Source organism: Pteropus medius, unplaced genomic scaffold (genome assembly GCF_902729225.1).
Source record: "Pteropus medius unplaced genomic scaffold, Ma_sr-lr_union100, whole genome shotgun sequence".
Lineage (NCBI taxonomy): Eukaryota > Metazoa > Chordata > Mammalia > Chiroptera > Pteropodidae > Pteropus > Pteropus medius.
In genome coordinates this window covers 30,034,007-30,056,438 of record NW_024354875.1, presented here as the reverse complement: position 1 = coordinate 30,056,438, position 22,432 = coordinate 30,034,007, and the positions used below count along the sequence as shown (strand labels likewise).

The 22,432-nt window shown below is 37.7% G+C and overlaps 1 protein-coding gene across 5 annotated transcripts in view; it reads right to left on the bottom strand.

The window, feature by feature from the left end:
- Nucleotides 1-241: 241 nt before the first annotated feature.
- NOSTRIN (nitric oxide synthase trafficking) overlaps nt 242-22,432 on the bottom strand; it is a 55,548-nt gene continuing 33,357 nt past the window's right edge. For 4 of the 5 annotated variants that reach the window (XM_039855340.1, XM_039855336.1, XM_039855338.1 and 1 more), the window contains 8 exons: nt 19,698-19,796; nt 19,475-19,600; nt 15,752-15,860; nt 14,014-14,102; nt 11,248-11,373; nt 10,202-10,316; nt 9,048-9,137; nt 242-6,692 (listed from right to left, as the gene is read on the bottom strand). In XM_039855340.1, coding sequence (XP_039711274.1) covers nt 6,526-6,692; nt 9,048-9,137; nt 10,202-10,316; nt 11,248-11,373; nt 14,014-14,102; nt 15,752-15,860; nt 19,475-19,600; nt 19,698-19,796 — 921 coding nt within the window. In that variant the 3' untranslated portion in view covers nt 242-6,525. The remainder of the gene's footprint in view (nt 6,693-9,047; nt 9,138-10,201; nt 10,317-11,247; nt 11,374-14,013; nt 14,103-15,751; nt 15,861-19,474; nt 19,601-19,697; nt 19,797-22,432) is intronic. The other variant, XM_039855337.1, reaches the window with a different exon arrangement.

Here is a 22,432-nt window from a genome sequence, read left to right as displayed (position 1 = left end):
ATTCTCTTTATACATTTTATTTAGGATATTATGTTGTAAAAATGACATAACAATTTTAAGCATTTAAAATCTTCCTAAAGCATAAGGTACAAAGATGAGATCTTCTTAAATGGGAAAAAATATGCACAAGTAGTAAAGCTGATTGAAATGGAACTTAAATGGGATTGACTAATCTAGTCCACATTTTGTAATAAAATGGAACAATGAGAACTCTAAAATTAAATCACTAATTGTTTAATTTTAAAAAAAGAATCAATGCAAAATCTGCTAAAGTGTCCGATTAATAGATTTGAAGTTTCAATTTTCAGGCTAATGATGATTAGAAAGTGTTGCTTCTCTTCCAATTTGGAAAATTTTTATACAGAGACAATTATGTTTTAATTTGTGTACCATGACAGCAAATTGCCTATTTGGCTATCACTCAGCATACTGTCTGGCACATAGTAGAAGCTTAATAAATATTTGTTAGTGTTGAACACATTATTTAAGCTCAATGGAAAATTACTGGGAAATCAAAATCACACCTTTGAAAAGGGGCTGACTTGTCCAATAAAACCTGCAGATGTGTTGCTGAGAAGTTTAGTAATTTGTAGAAGATAAAGATGGTTCTAAAGGCAATTCTTGATTGAATGACAATGACTTAGATTCTTTCTGAATAAAGACATGTTTCATCTAAATAGAAAAAGAGTGCATCAGTTAAGTAACTAAACTGGAGAATATACCATCTATTTAAAATCAGCTCCTTTCTTGGTATCGTTAAATATATTGTGATAGAAGTATGAACAATGTATGGTGCGAAATGATGTGAAGAATGTCTTGAGTTTAGACACATGTTCTCTCCTTACTTCAGCAACTACGCAAGCTGGAAGTAGAAGCTGAGGATAAGGTCTCACAAATGGAAAAACCTCAAGGAAGAACTTCTTTTACCCTGCTTAATAGATTTTTATAAGAATTTGGAAGGAGGCAATATTCGAGATTTAAATGAATATGATATGAATAATGATAAATCTTAAAATACTCTAACTTGGTTTGTAAAAGTTTCAGCATAAACTTGGTATTGTGGACAAATGTGAGAATTAGGATGTGTTCCGGGCTCTGCTCTGTTAAAATTGACCCATGATCTTGGACAAGTCATTTAACTTTTTTGAGCATCAATTTTCTCATCTGGCCATACTGCACTCTGGTTGTTTCTCAAACTTGCAGTATTCTTTTTTTGTTGATCAGGCCGGCGGGAGGATAAAATGGCAAGACAAAACAAGTTAGAAAAGTAAACGTATACTTCAGAATGCAGGTCAGTGGTTGCCTAGGGTTAGGGTTGGGAGCAGGCATTGACTGCAAAGAGGAAACTGGTGTGCTAAAAGTTTTAACATTTGATTAACACAAGTAGGGTCGTTGCCGACTATACATTTATCAAACTCGATAAGCTGTATTTAAAAGGGTAGTTTTATTGTATGTAAATTATACATACAAGAAAGCTTTTAAAAAGTGGAAAATAATCCAATTCAACCATGATACTGTACATGTAAACTATTTTACATTGTATTGCAATATTTTGTTTTCATTTTTGTCTTTTCCACTAGATTATGAACTCTTTGAGGGTTGACCAAGTTTATTTATTTTTTTGTATCTTTATCATTAGCCTACTATCTGGTACATAGCTCCACACTAAAATGTTCAGTGAGGAAATACGTAAGTAAATGAGTGACTGAATAGATGTGTCGGGCTATGTAAACTCTGAAATTGCTTCCTGCCTCTAAGATTCTAGGAGTCTAAACTTTGTATGCTGTAGCTATTTATTAAACAGTTTAAAAGAAAAATTTAGTATGATCTTTAAAAAAAATAGGAATGAAATTAAATTACAAAGCATTTTTCATGGGGAATAAAATTTGGTCATGAACCTCAATACAATCCTATGGTTTATTTCAGCAAACTCAGCTTCTCTAGTGTGGTTTAAAATGTTCTGGTCAATCAGACATTCTGATAAGTATATTAGAACACCATCGAGAATTATAGAGGTAGAAGAATACTAATTTATAAGAGAGTAGAGATCATAACATCTTGGTCTACAAGTTTAGAGCACAATATTTCAGGACTTACACTCTACAATAAAATGTATCTAAAACTGAATATTATATACTATTTAAACACCTTTAGGTGGGGCATATTTTCTCCAATTCAGCCCATCCCTACTGCTTTTCCTAAAGTGTGACATTTAATCTGTTTCATTTATTAATTTTACCTCCCTGCCCTCCGAAGGTATTTGTGGTTGCTTCCCCTGCTTGAAACAGGAGAACAGTTTGGGTTGTGTTAACAGTAAATCAGAAATGGAGAATAGAGTTTAGATTCTAGGTAAATACGGGTGCTTTTTTCTTCCTCTCTCCTAAATTGTAGATGTTCTGTTTCTTCACATGACCAATTGTAGGCTGAGAAGCTAAATCAGAGATAGAAGACACAGATGGATAACGTGGAGCCTAACTGAGCAGAACTAGACTACCATGTCTGAACATGATGGTCAGAGAATGGAGAGGGTCAGAGAAAGAGGGAGAGGATGGGAGGATGGGAGCCAAGGGGCAGGGTGGGGAGTACAGAGGAATGGACTGAGGAAGGAAAGCTGTTTGCTTCTCGTTTTCCCATTCCATGCTTTTTTTTTTTTTTTTTTTTTGCCAAAGAAATTATCTAGTAAGTGGCTGAGAAAGAAGATTCTTTTTTTGAGAGAGTATAAGGTAGGCCAAAGTACTCCTTCTTTCCTGGGCCAATAAGGAGCATAAAAAAGAAGAAAAGTGGCCCTTAGCTAGAGCAGCCTCTATAATGGGGAAAGACTCCAGAGAGGCCCCCAACACCATTCATCTTAAAAAAACTTATTGGATTAAAAGGAGAGGATATTCCTTTTTTAGCGCCAGCTTCCCAAATGTATGGTTTTTCTCCACTCTCTCCAACAGTGCTTCTTCCCCGTGGGTCTGCTGTAGTTTAGACAATATTCTCAGGATTCATTCAAGTAAGCCAGTGGTTCTCAAGAGTGAACTTGCTTAGTCACCTGGAGTGCTTGTTAAACCAAGATGACTGTGTCTCTGACTGAGCGTAAACTGGAGGCTGATAATTTGCATTTCTAACATAGTACAAGGTTACACAGGCACTGCTGACCCAGGTGAAAATCTGGCTCAGACCTCTACTTGGATAACCACTGGAATAAGCACTTACCGTTTGTCCCTGTGTAAGGAAAACTCAGTTCACAAACCAGTTGAAACTGAGATCAGTAGGTAACACATTTGCTATCTCATATACCTAGGCTAGCCTGGCCCCAGTCCTTTCTAAGCAGTCTCTGGTGTGACTCCCCTAAAGATCTCTATCATTAGTCCTGAGCCTTAGAACCAAGGTCTCTCTCTAGCCAGTTGAGTTTGTTTCTACTCCTCGGTTGAGAAAGGGTTTTGCTCTACTTCTGTACAAGTCTATTTACTCCCACCTTAGGGAGTACTTTCCTCAACATTCCTGTGACTTCTGATCAAGTTAGTACCCACTGGGCTCTCTCCTTTACGCAGATTTCCCTGGCCGTAGGCTTCCATATGTTGCTTCCTGGAACTGAGCTCCCATCTGCATAAGCACAACCTGGATTCTCTCCTTCGCTAATTTCTCACTCCTGTCCCTGTTGCTGCTCCTCCACTCTGGATCCCAGCATACAGGAATCTCTGACACTCCATCCATGTAGCTCTATCCATGTAGCTGCATTCTCTCTACAAAAGGTTCCTGCTCTTCTCTGCTATGTCCTCACACCTTGGTTCGACTTCGAGTCCCACCTTCTCATGCCCCATGCCCCAGGTCTACCTTCCCTGGGTTATATACTGTTCTTCCTGGGCAACATTACAAATCAAAATAGGACATGTTATTTTGATTATAATGCACTCCTCTTGCTCCAAAACAGGCTGATTACCTCCCCCACCCCAAGGCAATCAAGACTTTGTGAGAGAGGGATTTTTTCCTGGAAGGAGAGAATAAAGTTAGACTATGTTCAAATTATAAATCAGTTAAAAGTTTTATAATACCGCATAATAAAATTTACCCCAAACTGAATATTTTATTACTTTTTGATGAATCAGAGTAAATTTTAATATTCACTACAAATAGTATTATGGGTAACTAGAAATGCAAAAAAATGAAATTAATAGATCTTTGGGTTGGTTGTATGATAGATATATCTCTACCTAGGAGAAATTACAATAATGCCTTCTGATGTTTTCAATGAAAATCTGGCTGAGGCCTCCAGTGCCTGTATCTCAGGTCATCAGTGTTGCTAAAAACTTCCTTAGTGGAGTATAATTATGAAAGCCCAATTATGAGTTTAAAAGTATTAATATAAAAAATCATTTTATTCTATATGGAAGACTTGGGCACATAATTAATCTTCACTATATGTACTTATATTTTACAGAAGTCTAAGGGATACATCCCCATCTGTCCCACCAGAAAAATTCTTGCCCTACTAAAAAGACATTCAAGATAAAAGTTGTTATACCTCACTATATTTGTATTTTTATCTAGTTTAAGACTGTAGCATTTCTTTGAAGTTTAAAAATTACATATCACAACTGCAAAAATAATTTGGAGCAACATTTCAAAATAGGAAAACCATTTATGTTTTTACAAAGTAAAACTGACTTATGAAGAAAGAGGGGTCTCTTTTTTGAAAACTATTTTCAAAGAGTTTCAGGATCCAACTACCATTATCATTAGTTTCTTTATACAAATGATCCAGTGTAGGCTGTGGTCAGTTGCTACATAATTTTTTATCCATCAAGGCTTGATGGAAAGAAATAAGATGAAAAGGAAATATAAATTCAAAATCTCTGTTCATGGTCTAATAGCCTATTATTCATCCACTCTGCATGCAGATGAAAGCTGTCACTAATACATCATTAAGAATGACATTAAAACTTCTTACTGGTTCTTCTAGTCTATAAGTTATGTCTCACACAAATTTTACTTGAGCTCCTTCAGGTCTGATATCTGTATCTATAAATATCTCTATGTGTTAGTTATATCCTATAGGAGTATATTTGTGTATAGTATAAAAATATATGTACCTTGGTTTGAAAATTCCTTCTTGAAAATGCAATCTGGTAAACTTGAAAAAAAAGAGGTAGGGGCAGGAAGAGTAATGGAATGGATTTTAATTACTCCTTTAATGCCAGATTCTCTATTTGGCACAAATGTAAACATGCCCAGATGTTTCTATCAACACCATGACCTTCCATTCAATGGAGTGTGTGATCTCCAGGCAAACTCAGGCCATTTTCTGAAAGATGCTGCTGAACCACTTCTCTCCATTCTAAATTGTTCTCCTCGAGAAAATTTTGGAACCACTCTCTCTCATTCCAACCTTTTTTCCTATTATAGGGCATTTGAGAAAGTAGCATACACCTCCTTTTAACTAAATATTCCATTTGATAGTGAATGTGTGTTTTCAAAACTTTCCTCCCAAATGAGAGACAATATTTAAAGTTCCTTTCACTAAGAAGTGGCTTAGGGCATTCGTTTCATAATGACATAGCTGGAAGTGCTGAATTCCTGGCTAATAAATTGGTGTGGAAGTTTCCAAATGAGCAAGGAAGCACAAAATTTTATTTTAGGCACTGTCTCCTTTCCGACCCTTTCCTATCTGCCTTGCTCTTGTTCTCAGATCCCCAGCCATCTCTGGCTCACACTTGGCCTCACTCAAAGAGCAGTTCTGGTTGTGGGCAGAAGGTATATAAGAAGTCACTACCTCAGAAGGTCACTGGCTCGGAATGGAACTCCATTCTACCCAGAAGTCATCCATCTAGTATCTGGACCTCTTGTCTACCACCCCCTTTTCTGATCACCCAAACTCTTGGCCTCGGCTCCTCACCTTTTCTTCTACAATCTACTAACTCAGGTCTATGTCACTGGTGTCTTGCTTGCCTGTCTCTGCCCAGCTCTCCTTCTTGGACTTAATCTATCTCACATGAGAGGGCAGTGGAGCTTCTTAGGAAATGTCTAGAGGAGCTCCAGAAATGCTTCATCCTGAATCTGCCAACCTTCAGTGTTTGAATCATCGACAAAAATGGCATCTCCCAGGCTCTCTTGACCCCTCATAAGCTAGTTGTGGCCTGTTGCCCCCCAAGTCCTGAGAAAAAGGACTTTTGAGTCCTAGAATCTGCTGTGCTACCAAAAAACCATGTGGCTTCAAGGCAGGTGGCTAAACCCACCCTGGTTTCTCTCTCCGTCCCTCCCTCCTCACCTATCTCTCTCTCGCTCGCTCGCTTGCTCGCGCTCTCTTCTCTCTCGCTCTCTCTCTGTATTGGATCATCTCCAGGGTCTCTCAGAATTTGGAAACCCCAGGAGCCGAGAGACCTCTTTCCTTCCTCCCTCCACTCTCTATCTTCTGATTCTGTTTCAAAAAATAACCAAGAGTGCAAAGTTTTGTGACCTGCAGGTAGGACACCATCACCGACTTAGAAAGATAAACTTGTAAAGATCCCAGCTTTTACCTTTATTTGCATCACATTGTACAGTTTATAGCGCCTGTAAGGCAGCGCGTTGAGAATCTTGTTTTATGCCTGTGTACCCAGCGTTTGATGGGAGCTCCTCCACATAAGCAGCAGGAAAATGGCCTTTTTTTCCATTTAAAGATCCAAACCACCATCCTTCTTCGTTTTTCGTGTGTACAGTTACAATATCACCTGTGAAAATGTACATTTAGTTAGGCAAATGGGTCTCTGTGCCCAATTGGTAAGCTTGTTGTTGAGAGATTCTGCTTTCAAGGAGTTACTTGGTAGCATTGTTTTCTTCATGTGATTCAGTTGAAGCAGAATTTATTCACCACCTCTGTATGAAGCAGGCATAATGCGGAGAATATTAAAAAGAATAAGATAAGGTACAGCCAAGTTATGCCATAAAACAGCTTGATTAAAAACAGAATCATGTTGGCTTTTCCTGTTGGCTGGCTCACTTTAGATATAGCTGATAGGTAGTTGCCCAAATCTTTCTTGGTGTCTGTATTTTAAGGGTTTCTCATATTGGTGGCTGAGATAGTTTGGTATGTTGACTACTATGAGTATGTCTCAGATACCAGACATGTCTTTAAATCAAGACAACTTCTCTTCATTATATGTGCCAGCTTCACAGTTCAAAGTTCCAACTCATAGCTCTGCACAGAAATATGACTCCTCATTCAAAATTTGGATAATAAAATATCAATTTGAAGACAAGACTTTTTAAAAGCCATGATTCAAATAAATAGAGTTCCTATGAGACACATGGCTTTTCTCTAATTCTCTATTTAAAAAAAAAAAATACCATTCTGATATGAATAACCCTAAAGCTTAACCCGGTACCTCAAATCCTCTGGCTAAGTCATTCTCTTTTGAGAGCTAGTCCATTCTCTCTGGCTGCTTTCTGTACACCAAAGTGAAAATATCCACTCCCTTCAGTATCCAAAAGCTACTTTATCTTGAGCATCATTCTCAGGTAATTTTTCAGTCTTTCTTTTATCCTTTTCCCCAGTAATTTTCTTCTTAAGACAATGGAGACTGTTAACCCCCTTCTCTCTCTTCTCAGACTTAAGTCATTATTTATTCTTATAGATCATTCTCAGCCTAAGTTCTCGCTGGAATGAGTTTTCTCAGGTAAGCAGATTTACACAATCTACTAGCAGAAATTCTAATGAATAATTTAAAATCCTATTGCCGGCTTCCCTAAGCCTCCAATGTCTCATTTCATTTAAAGAACCTACTCAGAATATGAAGTGTAAGTAGGCTTTGCAATCAGCGAAAAACTAAAGACAAACAAGATGATCAATTTATTGTGTAACTATGTAACACAAACTCAGGACCCTGGTTCTAGATGGCAGTTGGGAGATGTGTTATTTATTATATGCGAAGTGGGAATATAGCATTTTATTTACTTGCTTACTGCTGTAGGTACCCTTAGAATGGCATGATGAGTAATGAAGTGACTTGTGTAACACTTAAAACTTTTAAATAAGGCAACATTGATTTAAGAAAAATTAAAAAGAGGGTCTACTTTTTTATTTCTTTTTTTCTTTATTTCTGAGTTAGAAGGAAAAGTAGTTGCCGGTAGAAATCTGATCGGCAAACTAAAAAGGAGGCATCCACTAACCGGTAGCAAATATGTGGTGTCCCTATCCTGACCTTCCCTTGGCTCTGGGCGCCGTGTCCTGCTCATGGATAAGAGCTTCCTCCTTTGACACAACTCTTTCTCACTGACCTTTTCATTTCTAGATCTCTGTCTTAGTTTTAACAACCAAATGTGGTTGCTAACTGGATGTACAAAGAAAGTTGAGGCTGGTGACTTTTTCTTGTTTAATAATGTTGAAATGTGTGTAACCTATTATGTAATATCTTTCCACGTTAAACAAAAATATGCGATGCAGAGAAAAGGATCTGTTTCCTTAGATTGGTCATAAACACCTCCCTGAGCGATAAGTGGGAGAAACATTAAGTCAGGAGTCCTCTGACCTGGGTTCTAGAACATGCTCTTACGCTAAGCCATGAGAGGAAGTCGCCTCACATTCCTGCATGATTAGCTTCCTGAAAAAGAAAAAGGTGGGGCCACATCTCTAATGACTTTTCATTACTGACATTCTACTCTGATGTAACACTGTGGTTAAGCATGACTCTGAGTTTCTAAGTTCAAATCCTGCAAAACCACTGCCTGTGACTTTAGCCAAAGTATTTAACCTTTATATGCCTCGGTCTCCTCAGTAATTAAATGGGACGAAATAACAATGCTTACCTTAAAGGGTTTTATGGATATTAAATTGGACAATGTGCTTGTAACAATGTCTAGCACATAGTAAACACTGGATAAATGCTAGCTATATTTATTACGTGAGCTCTATTTTTTATGTGTTTTATCTTTATCTTCTAAGAAGGGTGATTATAAACCTGAACTGATTTGACATGGTAGTAACTTTTAAGGCTGCTGTACGTCTACCATTGCTGTACTACAGGAGTTTTATTCAAGTTAAAGGCTTCAACAGGGAAGGCGATTAAACATTTGAGAGTGATTCTTACCTCTTTCCAGATTCAATTCATCATCTTGCCTGGCTTGAAAAGGATACAAAGCCTTGCAAAGACTGTTGCCATATTGGGCCACACCGGAGGCTGAAAGTTGGATCAAGTTATAATTACCAATGCTGTGTCAGTAGGCAAGAGGAATATAATGGGAAGTTCCTTAGTTATTTAGCAGTGTGGTGCAGAGCTTAAATATATTGAAGTCTTCTCAAAAGAACAGTTTGTAATTTTACATACTAATCATTCCTTGATTCATTTACCATTTATGACTTACCTACTATGTGTATGGACTGTGTATATTATATAATAAGCAACTAAATCATAATACAGAAAATAATAAGCCTGGAGAGAAAAGCTACTGTAATAATAAGAATAAAGATGAGAACTGAATATTATTTGCTTCCCACATGAACTTAGCATCAGTTAGCTAGTCTGTGTTTTGGAAAACATACACCATTCATATATAGATAGGAGACATTTGGAGCATGTGCTTCTTACCATCATCCCAAAGTACCTATGGAACCGTTTCTCAAAAAATGCAACGGTGAGTCTTTAATACACCATGCGGACCATAATGTCCTGGGTTTTATTGAAACTTTTTTTTTCTGCCAACTTTTAATCCAGAAACTAGAAAGTCAAGGTTATAGTAACTATAGTTGAACTATAAGCAATAATAACATGTGTGCGCGTGTGCACATGTGTGCGTTGAAAGGTAAAAGGGATTAGTGTGTCAATGGACAAATGACTAAAGTCAAGTAGCTGAATAAAGGGGGTGAGTAGCCTCTGGGATGGCCATGTTTCTCACAGAAAGGACAGGATTTCTATAGAAGTTTGGAGGAGGCTGTGGAAACAGAGCTCTTCACCGTGGCTTAGGAGTGATTGTGTGCACAACAAATTGAAGACTGTCTGAGTAACATGGAGCCAGTCATCTGAGGTACCTTCTCATATTATAAAATTTTTTTCCCAACCCTCCACTCTTCTTGACTCCCTCCCACCTTTTGGATTACACATTAATCAGTCTTAATTGAAATGTTAATTTCTTTGAGCCAATGTATATAGATATATATCAATGTGGCTCTGAAAATAGAATGGAAATGTAGTAATGTGCTTTACCGATAGGATCCAGCCCCAAATTATTCTGGGTGTGGGATTACCTGTAGATGAAGAACTTGGATTGCTCTGCCCACCAGTAGATGAACTGTTCACAACATTTTCTGATCTTTTTGTCAGAAAAGGCCGAGATATTTTTACATAACTATGTGTCTGCTGCTGTTCATATAGTTAAAAAAAAAAAAAGAAGTCATTTTTAACAACACTGTCATCATAAGTATTCATGAAATGTAATTCTTCTGTAGCTGTTTTCTCCAGGAATTTATTTTTCAATTTGTTGGACCAGATTATAAATAAAGTGTTAAATACATTTCTCAACCCTATGATAGAGCTTTCTCATTTCTGAAGCCTTAATATTTTTAGAATTAGACAGCTACCATATTTTATAGCTTGTTTGCAATTCTGACCTGTACATAGGCCAAATAGTAACATTCAGAGCATTACTTCTACAAATTCAACTTTAATTGGCTTTAATGCAAATGAATTATCATGACTGTCTAAATGATTGAGACCATTTTGAGCTCCTGCGTCTCTTAGAAAGAAAACCAACCCTTCATCACAAGATGGTTACAGCTCCCCCTTCTGATAGGGAATGGAAATAGCTACAAGCAATCATTACCCATGTATATTCAAGTGCTCAAAAATACACTGGAAAAATACATGTGTGTGAATATAAAAAATTGTGCTTGTGCATTATCCATATTGCATAGTATGTTAAGTGGATATGACTAATGCATATCACAAAACCTTATAATTTAGGTCAATATGAATACTAAAATTTCAGTTTAATAGAAATTTTACTATCAAAGCGCATTCAAAGGATAAAGTTAAGATTTGAATTGGAACAAGAAGGATCCAAAGTGTTTTTACGTTCTCATATTAAGTATATGAAGAATATGTTCAGCTGTGTTTAGCTTTTGTTATTCTACTCAAAAAGAATAAAAATGAATTTACCTTAAAATTCTGCAGTTGGGATTTGAGACATATGACATATATAATTCATGATAACTTGTTTGAACCGATGCTACTATAAGCCACTCCATTCAGCAAGCTCAATCAAGAAATTACAACCAACCTCTTAAAATTTTACCTTTTCTTTCCACTTGAAGATGGAGTTACTATAGGGATGGCTGGGTTGAGGTCTTTGCTCAAGTTCTGCTAACACTGATGACAGTTTATAGGAGTTTGCTTGCAAAAGGTTTAGTTTCAAATTGATCTGTGGATACATCATTTGGCCATGTGAGTAAATTTCTAGAACATGAGGCACAACTGTATGGGTAAAAACTGTATGGATAGCGGGATAATTTCCAAAATGACAAAGAGGTCTGGAAAAGTACACATTCAACTCCTATGCAGATATACACAGAAAATGCTGAGGAGAGGAAAAAATGGACCCTTTTCCTAGAGGAAAGCCTTAGTTGCTGAGTGTGTCTCATTCCGAACTCTTGTAAACAGGATAAACCAGAAACCTTGGTAGATACATTTCAGTATTTTGTGGCAATAAATAGCTTCAATTTTCTGCTGAGGAATGAGAAAGGGAATAATAAATATTGATTACAGAAGGTAGACTTTTGGAGGGCCTTTAAGGGAAGGCAATTGAAGCATAGGTTCTCAACACTGTGAACAGAATTGAACTCATCAATGGAATCAAACTAAAATGATGCAAGGTGGGGTTTTTTTTTTTTTTGTAATGTTTATTGTTTTCTTTTGAAGAGGTAAGGTTTTATATTACCCAGAAAGTTCTCAGTAACACTTCTGGAAACTGGAAACAATATTCTAGGGTATTTGATTGTATAAATAAAGAATGAAGCTAAATATATACTCCTAGGTTTTTCCTTTTCTCTATTTGACCTTGAACTAGAAATTTTATAATGACTTCTTTGTCAGGCTGTGTTCAGCAGGGTAAATCAAATACCAGAATCGAAGCATTGGAAAGAGGGGCCTGCTTATCTCATCTCCTCACCATCGCCTCTCCCTTTTCCATGCCTCCAGTGTGGGGATTCCCAACTCTAACATTCCGGCCAGAGGGTCACGGCCATGGATCAAACACTTCCTATTGTTGAGGAAGGTCTCTAACCCTTGGATCAATCCACTGCATTGTGAGACAGGCTCACTTAGGATGAAATCAAAAGTGCCTCCTATACCTTCTACCATTAGACCTTCTGCATTTGAGAGCATAATAGAAAAAGTCTCATTCCTCTTCTGTGTGGCACTCCTGGTATCTGAAGACAATATCCACAAGTTTCTCATAAAACATGCCTCGCCAACATTTTTGCCTCAGATATGGCACTTTGATGACCAAGAGAAAGTGAATTAGGAAGGGCTTAATTAAAACAGTTTCTTACTGCAAGAAATCTTTCCTGGGTAACAGGAAATCTGCTGATATCAGAAGTTTCCCTCCAACAGATGTATAACAAAGTTACAGGGATATTTGGCATCTACTATTTGAAGGTTCATATTTGTTTCTTCACTAGATCATAAACACCATGAGTTCAGGGGTCAGATCCTCTCCCGCCTTGCATCCTCCACTGTGTGAATCAGTCCAGTTGTGTACCCAGCTGATCCTAATACATGTTCTATGCTGGTAATGACAATGACAAAGTTCCGTGCAGGAACAACCAAAGAAATAAACTTATAACTTAACACCATCTTAAAATGCTCCATATGACTTTATTTTGGTAAATATTATCGGCATCAAATTAACTAACTAAACGTTTTGTGTGGTCACAGGAAATGTCTTAGAGTCTGCTTTATAACTTCATAAACATTGTAACCAAGTGTCACTGCAACTATGTTAGACCTCTGTTTGCAAGTGAACAGAATTCAGGCCTTTCTTTTCACAAGTATTACCAAAAAAAAAAAAAAAAAAAAAAAGATAAGCTGTGCCTGGTTGCACCTGTCTATTTTCACCAAAGAACTACTGAAAAATTGCCTGTTTGGACAGAATTATTCGTTACTTACAAGAAAATTAGTTTGGTTGTATTCAAGGTAAGGAAAACGTGTCCGGTTTCCTGTAAAAACAGGAATGTTTTCCTTCAAAACATTGTCAAAAAAATTTTATCTCTTCCTGAATTTTTCTCAGAAAAGACAACCCATAAACTTCCTCTTACTTTAATCCTAGCAAAAAACCCATGTCTTGCACACATAGGCAATAGTATCTGTTTGTTTTTATTCCTATATAAAATTCACAAGACTTTGCTAACTGCCTTTTTAATGTAGGTTCCTCCAAAGTTGCCACCTTGTCCATCAACCCCCATATATTTCCAGCCTCCTGTTCTTCTCAGAAGACCCTGATGCTAGTTGAAGAATGAATGGAAACAGCATTTTAATAATAATAACCAATTTTTCCGCTATCTTCTATACACTGTGCTAGCATAAAAATAATATTTATTTTCTAAATAACAATTCATCCTCACAAAAATCTTTTGAGATAGGTACCAATATCCCTATTTCACAGATAAGAAAACTAAAGTTATCCCAGGTCCCTGTAAATGGCAGAGCTAGATCCAAATGCAGGCCTTTCTGAATGCAGAATCTGTGTTTTTGGTCACGTTTCTTAACTGGGTTAAAGTACACATGGTTTCCAGACCCTGAAGAATGATCCTATTTTGGAACATTCTATTTTAGCACAATTCTTTCCTAGGAGGATACTAACACAAATGTTTCTAAGTAGCTGGATTTTTCCAGATCCCTCAAACTACTTGCCAAGGACCTAACCATACGAGCTCTCTGACTAGATTGTTCTCTGTCATGAGGAAGGAAAGGCAAACAAAGGTCAAATGGGACAGAAAACAAGCATTCTAAAAATAACTCTTTCATCATTAAATCTAGGAAACTTCACTCTACAAATATTTACCTCATCCATTAAGGCTGCTGTGTTTTTCTGGCTCTCGGGGTCTGAGAAAGAGGAGTTACTGGAGTATGCTTTCAGCATTAGTTCCAGGCCTGAAAATGAAATCGTATTCTCAGTTACAGTTTGTCCAGTCCCAGTGGGACACAGCTGAGAGAAGGTCACACTCTGTGGGAGCCTGAGCCCAGAAGGATTTCCTAATCCCCCGGGGCTGTTTCTGTAGGTAGTTGTTACTTAATTTTACTGAATGGGTGACCTTTACCTTCCTTTAATAAATTGTGAGAAATGCTTGTTGGTGCTTAAAGAGTTGACTGTTATTTTCAAGGTGAGCTTGTGACTCTTCCTCGCTGACCTATTCCATGGTGGATTCCTAACATTTACCTCGGTATTAGGCTCTCTCTCAATATGCTATTTACATTTGCAAACACCTTTGCTCTCTTGGATCTCCTGTCAAGTATTAGACTGCAACACCTTGCTTTGGTTCACATAAAATAAGCTGTATGTATCGGAATCACAGGTGAGGAGTCACTTGCATTACCTGCATCGCTTTAGAGCTGCTTCACATGCCCATGTGCCTCACTTCAAAGTATAGGATTTAATGTGAATGGTTCTCACATTGTTTAGTTAGTTAAAAGGAAACTAACAAGAAAACCAGAAGCCCTGTGCACAGGTTTGCTATGTTTTTTTAAAATTAATTAATTAATTAATTAATTAATTAGTTTTTTTATGGTGACATTGGTTAATGAAATCCGGTAAGTTTCAGCTGAACATTTTAACAGTAAGGCATATATATATATTTACATTGTGTGTTCACCTCCCATAGTTAGATTTCTTTTTGTCACCATGTATTTGACCCCTTTAACCCCATCTACCTCCCCTCTCGCTCCACCCCCTACCCTCTGGTAACCACTAGTCCATGTCCATGAGTCTCTGTTTGTTTGTCCTGTTTGTTTGTTGCTTTTAGGTTTCTATCCCACATATAAGTGATATCATGTGATTTTCAACTTTTTCTGTCTGGCTTATTTTGCAAACCATCCGAATGGGAAAATATATTTGTAAGCAATGCCTCTGATAAGGGCCTAATATCCAAATTATACAAAGAACGCATACAACTCCGTAACAGCAAAAAACCAAATGATCCATCCAATCAAAAAATGGGCAGAAGACCCGAACAGACACTTTTCCCAAGAAGACATACAAATGGCCAAGAAACATATGAAAAAATGCTTAATATCACTAGCTATTAGGGAAATGAAATCAAAACCACGATGAGATACCATCTCACAACTATTAGAATAGCTATAATCAACAGGACAAGTAATAACAAATGTTGGAGAGGATGCGGAGAAAAAGGAACCCTCATACACTGCTGGTGGGACTGCAAATTGGTACAGCCACTATGGAAAACAGTATGGAGGTTCCTCAAAAAACTAAGGTTTACTACGTTTTAAACCAAATTTTCCCTTATTCCAGCCAATTTCAGAGCCATAGTAGAACGCCACATTTCTGGAAATAGTGGTATAGTACTTCTAAAGCTCTCATAGACAGACCAAACTGTCAATTTTTTTTTTTTTTTTGCTATCTCCTTTCTTTTTTTTTATTTTTCTTCATTGACACAAATTAGGTTTGACATATGATTCTTTAAATGAGATGATCCCCGCCTCGGTGAGCAAAAGCAGAATCACCCTAACTCTAAATGAAAGTGCCTTCCCTTATCAGGCCATTCACACAGAAAATCACACACCTTTCTGGTCTCTTGAGGCTTTTTCAATATCTCTTTGTAGTCTCAACAGTTTTGATTTTATTGAAGACTCTTGACGGTCTTTACTCATTGCATTGTTAGGGTCTTCTTCCTTTAGGACAAAAAGGGATGTTTAACAATTTAAGAGGGAAAAAGAAAGACTTGTCTTTCCCAGTTCCACTGAGACTTTCACTGATTGTATTTAATGTTAACTTGGTGGAAGAAAAGAAGTAAAAACAAAAACAAAAACAAGTAACCTTTGGCTTTTATATATGTCATTCTACCTTTTCTAGACTTGCTTAATAAGAAAGTGTCTTGTTTACAACTTATAAGTACATGACTGAACACTTTCTTTAATAGAACAAATTGTTTTTGGAGAATGAACCTTACTATAACTATTTCATAGTTTCTTGATAAGTAAGTCTATTTGTTGTATACTTGTAGCTCTTTATTCAAGTTAGAGTCCTTCGATGGTCCAAATGTAGTATCATGTGTGTGCTTGAAGTTAGAACCATTTCAGGAGTGGAATGTTTATTGTGTTCTGTGTTGGTGGCTATTGGGAACACATGAACTGAAACAGAAATGCTCTTCCCATAATGGGTTTTTGATTTAGTTAGGCCTTGAAGCCTAATGTGACCTAGAAACTCAAGGCCACCTTCATTTATAAACAGTGCAGAGAGAAATGTGTGGCTCACCAAGGGCAGGGACTCGGGCACAAAGGCTTTAAGGAGGCTAGAAAACTAAACTAAGATTTTTCACTGAAGGAGAAGAAGGACCAAGGGTATCCCAGGAAGGAGAATTGGCATAAACAAAGGATGGAGGAAGGACTGTGTGAAATGTATCAGGAACAATAAATAGACCAGTTGCTTGAGCGAACGTAGCGGAAAAAAGTCTGAGTAGTTTAGAACAGATTTTGGCCTGAAGTAGAGGTTTTACCACATAGGCTGTGAGAAACCATTAATATCTGAGCTTCCGCACACATATGTCAAGGCTTGAATGAAAAAAAATTAGAACATTAGGGTCAGGTTGGGAGGCAGGTGAGCATGAGGATAGCAGAGGGACAGAAACCTGTGGAGAAAGAGGGGAAACTAAAGACTGAAGATAGAAGTGGAGTCAGGACTTGCCTGATAAGGAAGGAGAAAAACTAGGATGCTGAATGTTGGCGGAAGGTTAGCTTTAGATAGATTGTCATGAAGAAGGGGAAACTGAGCACTTAGAGCAAAGTGAATAGCCTTTATGAAAATATAATGGATAAAATTATTTTATTCACATAGTGTGTATTATATATTATAACAATTTTCTTCATATTCTTAATTACATGTAATTCTTACAACAACTCTGAGATTGGTCTTATTTTCCCCGTTTTACCTGCTACAGAGAAACAAATGAAGTCTTAAGATGAAACAGCTTATAAGTGATTACTCGGGAAACCTAACTCCTAGGAATCCAGTTCTCTTCCAGAGTCTACTTCTTAAATGTCTGCTCATGGCTGAGGCCCAAGCTGACGTCACCCCCACAAGGGAGCTCTAGGCAACCTGCGAGGATGCTTAACTCCAATTCTCAGTCCTTCCTTGCTGGAGGAATGCACATTGTAATCTGGCTCCCACACCTAAGACTTCTTTTGGTCTGTTTGGGGACATGTATGTTTTAAAAATGTACCTCTAGAGATAGATCATTACTGGATCAACTTGAGGATGGCGTATACCACCATCCTTTAACTTTCTTAAATTTCTCCTTCTCTTCCAAAGATTTGTTTGAAAGAAGATCAGTCCTGGAGGAGGCATATAAAACTGCAGACACGATCTTTTGAACATGATCTTTGGAGTCACCTTGCAAATATTTTCACACTGGTCACCAGTCCTTCAATATTTGCATTGAGATGATTCTCCTCCTTACCCCTTGTCTATATAAATTTCATAGCACTAGATAAAAGCCTCTCTACACTTACTGCTATTACCATGATGTCAGACTTTGGGGGTGTTTTGCTTTAAGGATATTAAGAAAATCCTATTCACCCACTTGGAAATACAGTTCATTCTCTTATACAACAGATATTTAGTCATTAGTTCTGGTGACTGAAGTTTTATAGAAACCAAAAATTCCCACAGGTACATCAATTAAAGACAAACCATCGTAGCTGCCTCCTTACAGTTCAATAGAAGCCTAGTCAAAATTTCAAGAATGTCTCTGGTTTTATTGACAGGTTGGTCTATAGGGACATTTGTATTATCCTTTAGAAAAAGTAATAGATATATTTTATTGCACATTTTCTCATTTCAGGGATCACCTACACTACTTGAAAGAAACAGAAAGAAAGCACTTTCTTATTGTAATCACATCTTCCTTTTCACTCCCATCTCTACCTTTGTTTCTGTTTTGTTATTGCTAATTTGCTTTGCCTTTGCCTGGGTAAGAAAAAAATAAAGAAATTCAGTTAAAAAAATAGCTGGCCACTTAACTACTGTTTGGGAGGTGGAGAGGTGGAAAGCTGGTGACTTTCTCAGCAGCTGGATTCACTGCTATGCCCAAATCTAACCGCCTTTCTCTCTCTCCTCATCTCTTGTTCCCTGAGTGGGGGGTCCTGGGATGTTTGGCTACACTTTTAATCCTATAGGAGGGCATGAACAAGTGGGCTGGTTTTATATACCAAGAGTGATAAGCTTCCCAATAAGGACCTTGAAAATCTGAGTGAAATATAGCAGAAGGCCCAGGGAAGAAATGTCAGGAATTCAGAAGACAAAGAATTTACCCCAAGATAGCAAAGAAACAAGATGCCTGGACTCTGACCAGGGACACTGATCAGTTTTTAGCACAAATGCCATAGTAGAATCACCTAAATGCCCTCAAAATACGCTTCTGTAATTTGCTCCAAGTTTTTCAAAGGAAAGGATCATGAAGATGCTGATAATGATTCTCTCCTCCTGGGATTCACGTCTTTTCGTAATCCCCTCCATTTGAGTGTGGGCTTACTGACTTGCTTCTAACAAATAGAATGTGATGAGATGTCACTTCTGAGATAAGCTTATAAAAGACTGTGCTTTCATCTTGGGCGCTCTGTTTCTGTCTCTGTTGTATCACTAGTTTTGGGGGGAGTAGACTGACATAGTGTATGCTACCATAAGGAGAGACCTACATGGCAAGGAACTGACATCTCCAGCCAGCAGTCAACCAGGACCAAAGCCCTGCCATCAGCCAAATGAGTAAGCTTAGAAGGGGTTCGTCTCTAAGTACAGCCTTGAGATGTCTGCAGTCCTGGCTGACACCTTGATTGCAATTTTGTGAGGCATTCAGAGGCACCCAGCTATGCCATATCTGGATTCCTGATGACCAGAAACTGTGATATGATAAGCGTTTGTTTTAAGTCATTAAATTTGTGGGTAATATGTTATGCAGCAATAGACAACCAATATGATACACAGTTATTATTTACAGGTCATAAAACACGTCTGCTTGACATTACTCTCATAAAAGACTGAATATGAAGATTCAGTTGAAAATCCTGTTTGACCTTCAGCCCTTCCAGAGAAGACCAAAGATATGTATCTATTGCCTAGTTTGTAAAGCACACTGTTTTGTTTTATCGATATGGATTATGAAAAAAACAATATATTTTTTTAAAAAACAAGACATTTCCTTTAAAATTGCTTCCAATTTTTTTTGAATTTAATCCCTCAGTACATGACTAAGGATCCCCATTAATGGAACATCCTTCCATTCCATACTTACAAAGTAATCAGTTAATAGGAACTCAGATTTATTTTCTGTAGCTGAAATGGCAGTTTCTTCTATTAGAGCCTGGATATCTTTTTCGACATCTATCTTGCTGATGGCACAGTGTATCTGCTCATGGCACTGCAATGTCAAGGAAAACAGAATAAGTTTGCTGAAGACATGTTTCCTGCCAGCTCTTGTTATGCACACCAGACATGGAGAGATCTTTACAACTCACCGTAGTCAGAGTTTGGCCAAAAATAGAAATATGTTGGGTGTACTGGTTTAAGTTATTGCATAAAAGTTGAATTCTTTCCTTCTCCAGCTCCAGGATGCTCTGTAAAGGATGGAAAATGAGGTAAGATCAGCCAGTTGTGCAAAACTGAAGTACCCATCGAATACTGCATACGAAGAAAGTCTGAGCAAATTGTCATGTTTGTGCCTCTTGATTACATCATGTCCAAACTGGTGGTGGCGACAGGGTGGGGGTTAGGTGGGGGAGATTCCCAGGATAGGAATGTGATTTGATATCTGTCCTATTTATCATCCATTAGAATTGATTGAACTTATACACTTTCTCCAGGCTTTTTTGGCCCAAAAGGCATATAGTAGATGCCATGGGTTACCTGATATTCACAAAGAAAGGGGAGAGAAAGACTCTTTTGAAAGGCATTTGTGAATTCTAGAGAAATAGAGTAAAACCCAGTGGAACCCATGTCCATATCTTGGAAATGCAGACAGACACTAAATATTTCTGGAATTGTTAACACCGCATACAAGGCATTCTGCTAGCCTCTTCAAGGGCAAAAATGATGAGATACAAATTCTCTGCTTCAGGAAACTATTTATTTGATGAGAGCAGAACTCCAAATTCTGATCAATTAATAAATCTGGCCTAAAATTAGGCCTGCGGAGTCAAAGACTTCTGTTTGAAGGTGGGAACACAGCTTCCCCATTTTGTACAAAATGACAAGAATTCCACTTTTAGAGTTTCATAACTTTTATCTAGGAAGGATAAATAAGAAAGTGAGGGTGGTCATATTTGCTTTGTTAGCCATTAACATTTTAGAAAAAGTTAGATATTAGACTCTTGCCACGCACTGCTAGCTGAGTTTCTTACTGATTGTTTCGAGGGCTTTCCAAGTTCACCAGCTAGGCATTGTGTGAGAAGGCTGGGTCAGGTGGAGTATGCAAGGGATTCCCAGGCCATGTGGGGGCAGTAGGAGGCTACTGGGTATGTGCGCAGAGGAATTCTGCTTTGACAGAGGTGGCAGGTGTCCAAAAACAATATGCTCCTCATCCTGTTTTGTAAGTATGTTACTTCTTTATTCAGAGGCCAGATTGGTTTCTCCTGTATCTACCATCTCACTCCATTGCGTGTGTGCAATAGTCTTTCATGAAGAAAGTATTGGGCATATTGGTGGGTAACATTGTCATAGGCCTTTGGTAGAGTAGAGGTAGAGAAACCACAAAGATCTTTGGCTTCTCCCATCCTGCCTCTCCTGGCACACCTGCAGGGCCCCCTGGCCATATCCAGTATGGTGTTTCTTTATATTCCTGTGAGTAAACTGCATTCACATTCAGTTGCTATTTCATCTATGATGTATAGTCATTTAGAAATTTTTCAGTTTGTTTACTAATTATGGTAAAATTCACAAAACCTGAAATTTACAATTACAACCATTTTTAAGTGTACAGTTCAGTGTCATTAAATACATACACATTTTTGTGCAACCATCACCCTCATCTATTTTGAAAACTTTTCATCTTGAAAACTGAATTCTGTACGCATTAAACAATAACTCCTAATTCCCTTCTCCTCAGCCCCTCTGAAAACCACCATTCTATTTTCTGTCTTCTATGAATTTGACTACTCTAGGTATCTCATATAACAGGAATCATACAATATTTGTCCTTTTGTATCTGGTTTATTTCATTTAGCATTAGTTTTCAAGGTTCACCCTTGTAGCATGAGTCAGAATTTCCTTCCTTTTTAAGGCGGAATAATATTTCATTTTAAGTTTATATCACATTTTGTTTGTAGGTTTATAGTCACTTTAACGCTGCTATTAAATGCATGTAGTAACTATGAACACCTGTGTTAATCACATGCAAATTTCCATTCTGTGCCACATGTCTTGGCATTTGAATGAGAAAGCTTGGAGCTCTGCTCTCCATGGCCACCTTCTTTGTGGAGTCAGAACCTGCACAATTTTTGTGAGTCAGTAGAAACCAAATGCCTTTGTTTCTGGTGTTGGTCTCCCGAGTCTTTCTCCAAAATCGCAGGCACCAGCTATTTGAATGTGGCTGTGTGCCCTCTGCCTCCCAGATATAGGATTAAAGATATAGATGATTAGCCTGTTAAATGTACTGCTTATTCAAAGGGCAGAAACCATATGCCTCCTAACAAATATATAAAACCAATTCTGCTCAGTGGTTTGGATCTCAAGTAGGACAGTCTTCAAAAAGAAAGAGCCTTTACAGCATAGAAAAAGATTCAGAAAGCAGCTATTGTAGTTTGGCACCATGAGCAAAGGAGAGAAAAGAAAAGCCAGGTTTAGGAACACACTGCACCCCTAGTGGGCAGCTGCTTTTTTACCGTGACAAGTGCTGAGCAGCTAGCATCAATCTTGAGACTAGAATAGCCAGTGTCCTTTGGTGGAGATGATAATGTTTAACGGATTCTAATCGCATTTTATGGAAATCATTAAAATGATCTATGTTTGCTTATGGAAAGAGGCTGAGATAAATTCCACTGTGCAAGGGGAAAATCCATATCTCACTTAATGAATTATTGCTTTCTATTATCTTTCTCTTTTTATGTAAAATAAGTGGTAGAAAAGCAAGATACTCTGGAGAACCTAAAACTGTCCTCCTAAGCTTTCACAATAGCACATATGAGGAAAGTGTGGTCAGAGTTATCAAGAAACAGCAGATTTAGAGCCCATCTGGGGCCCAGGCATCATGATAATT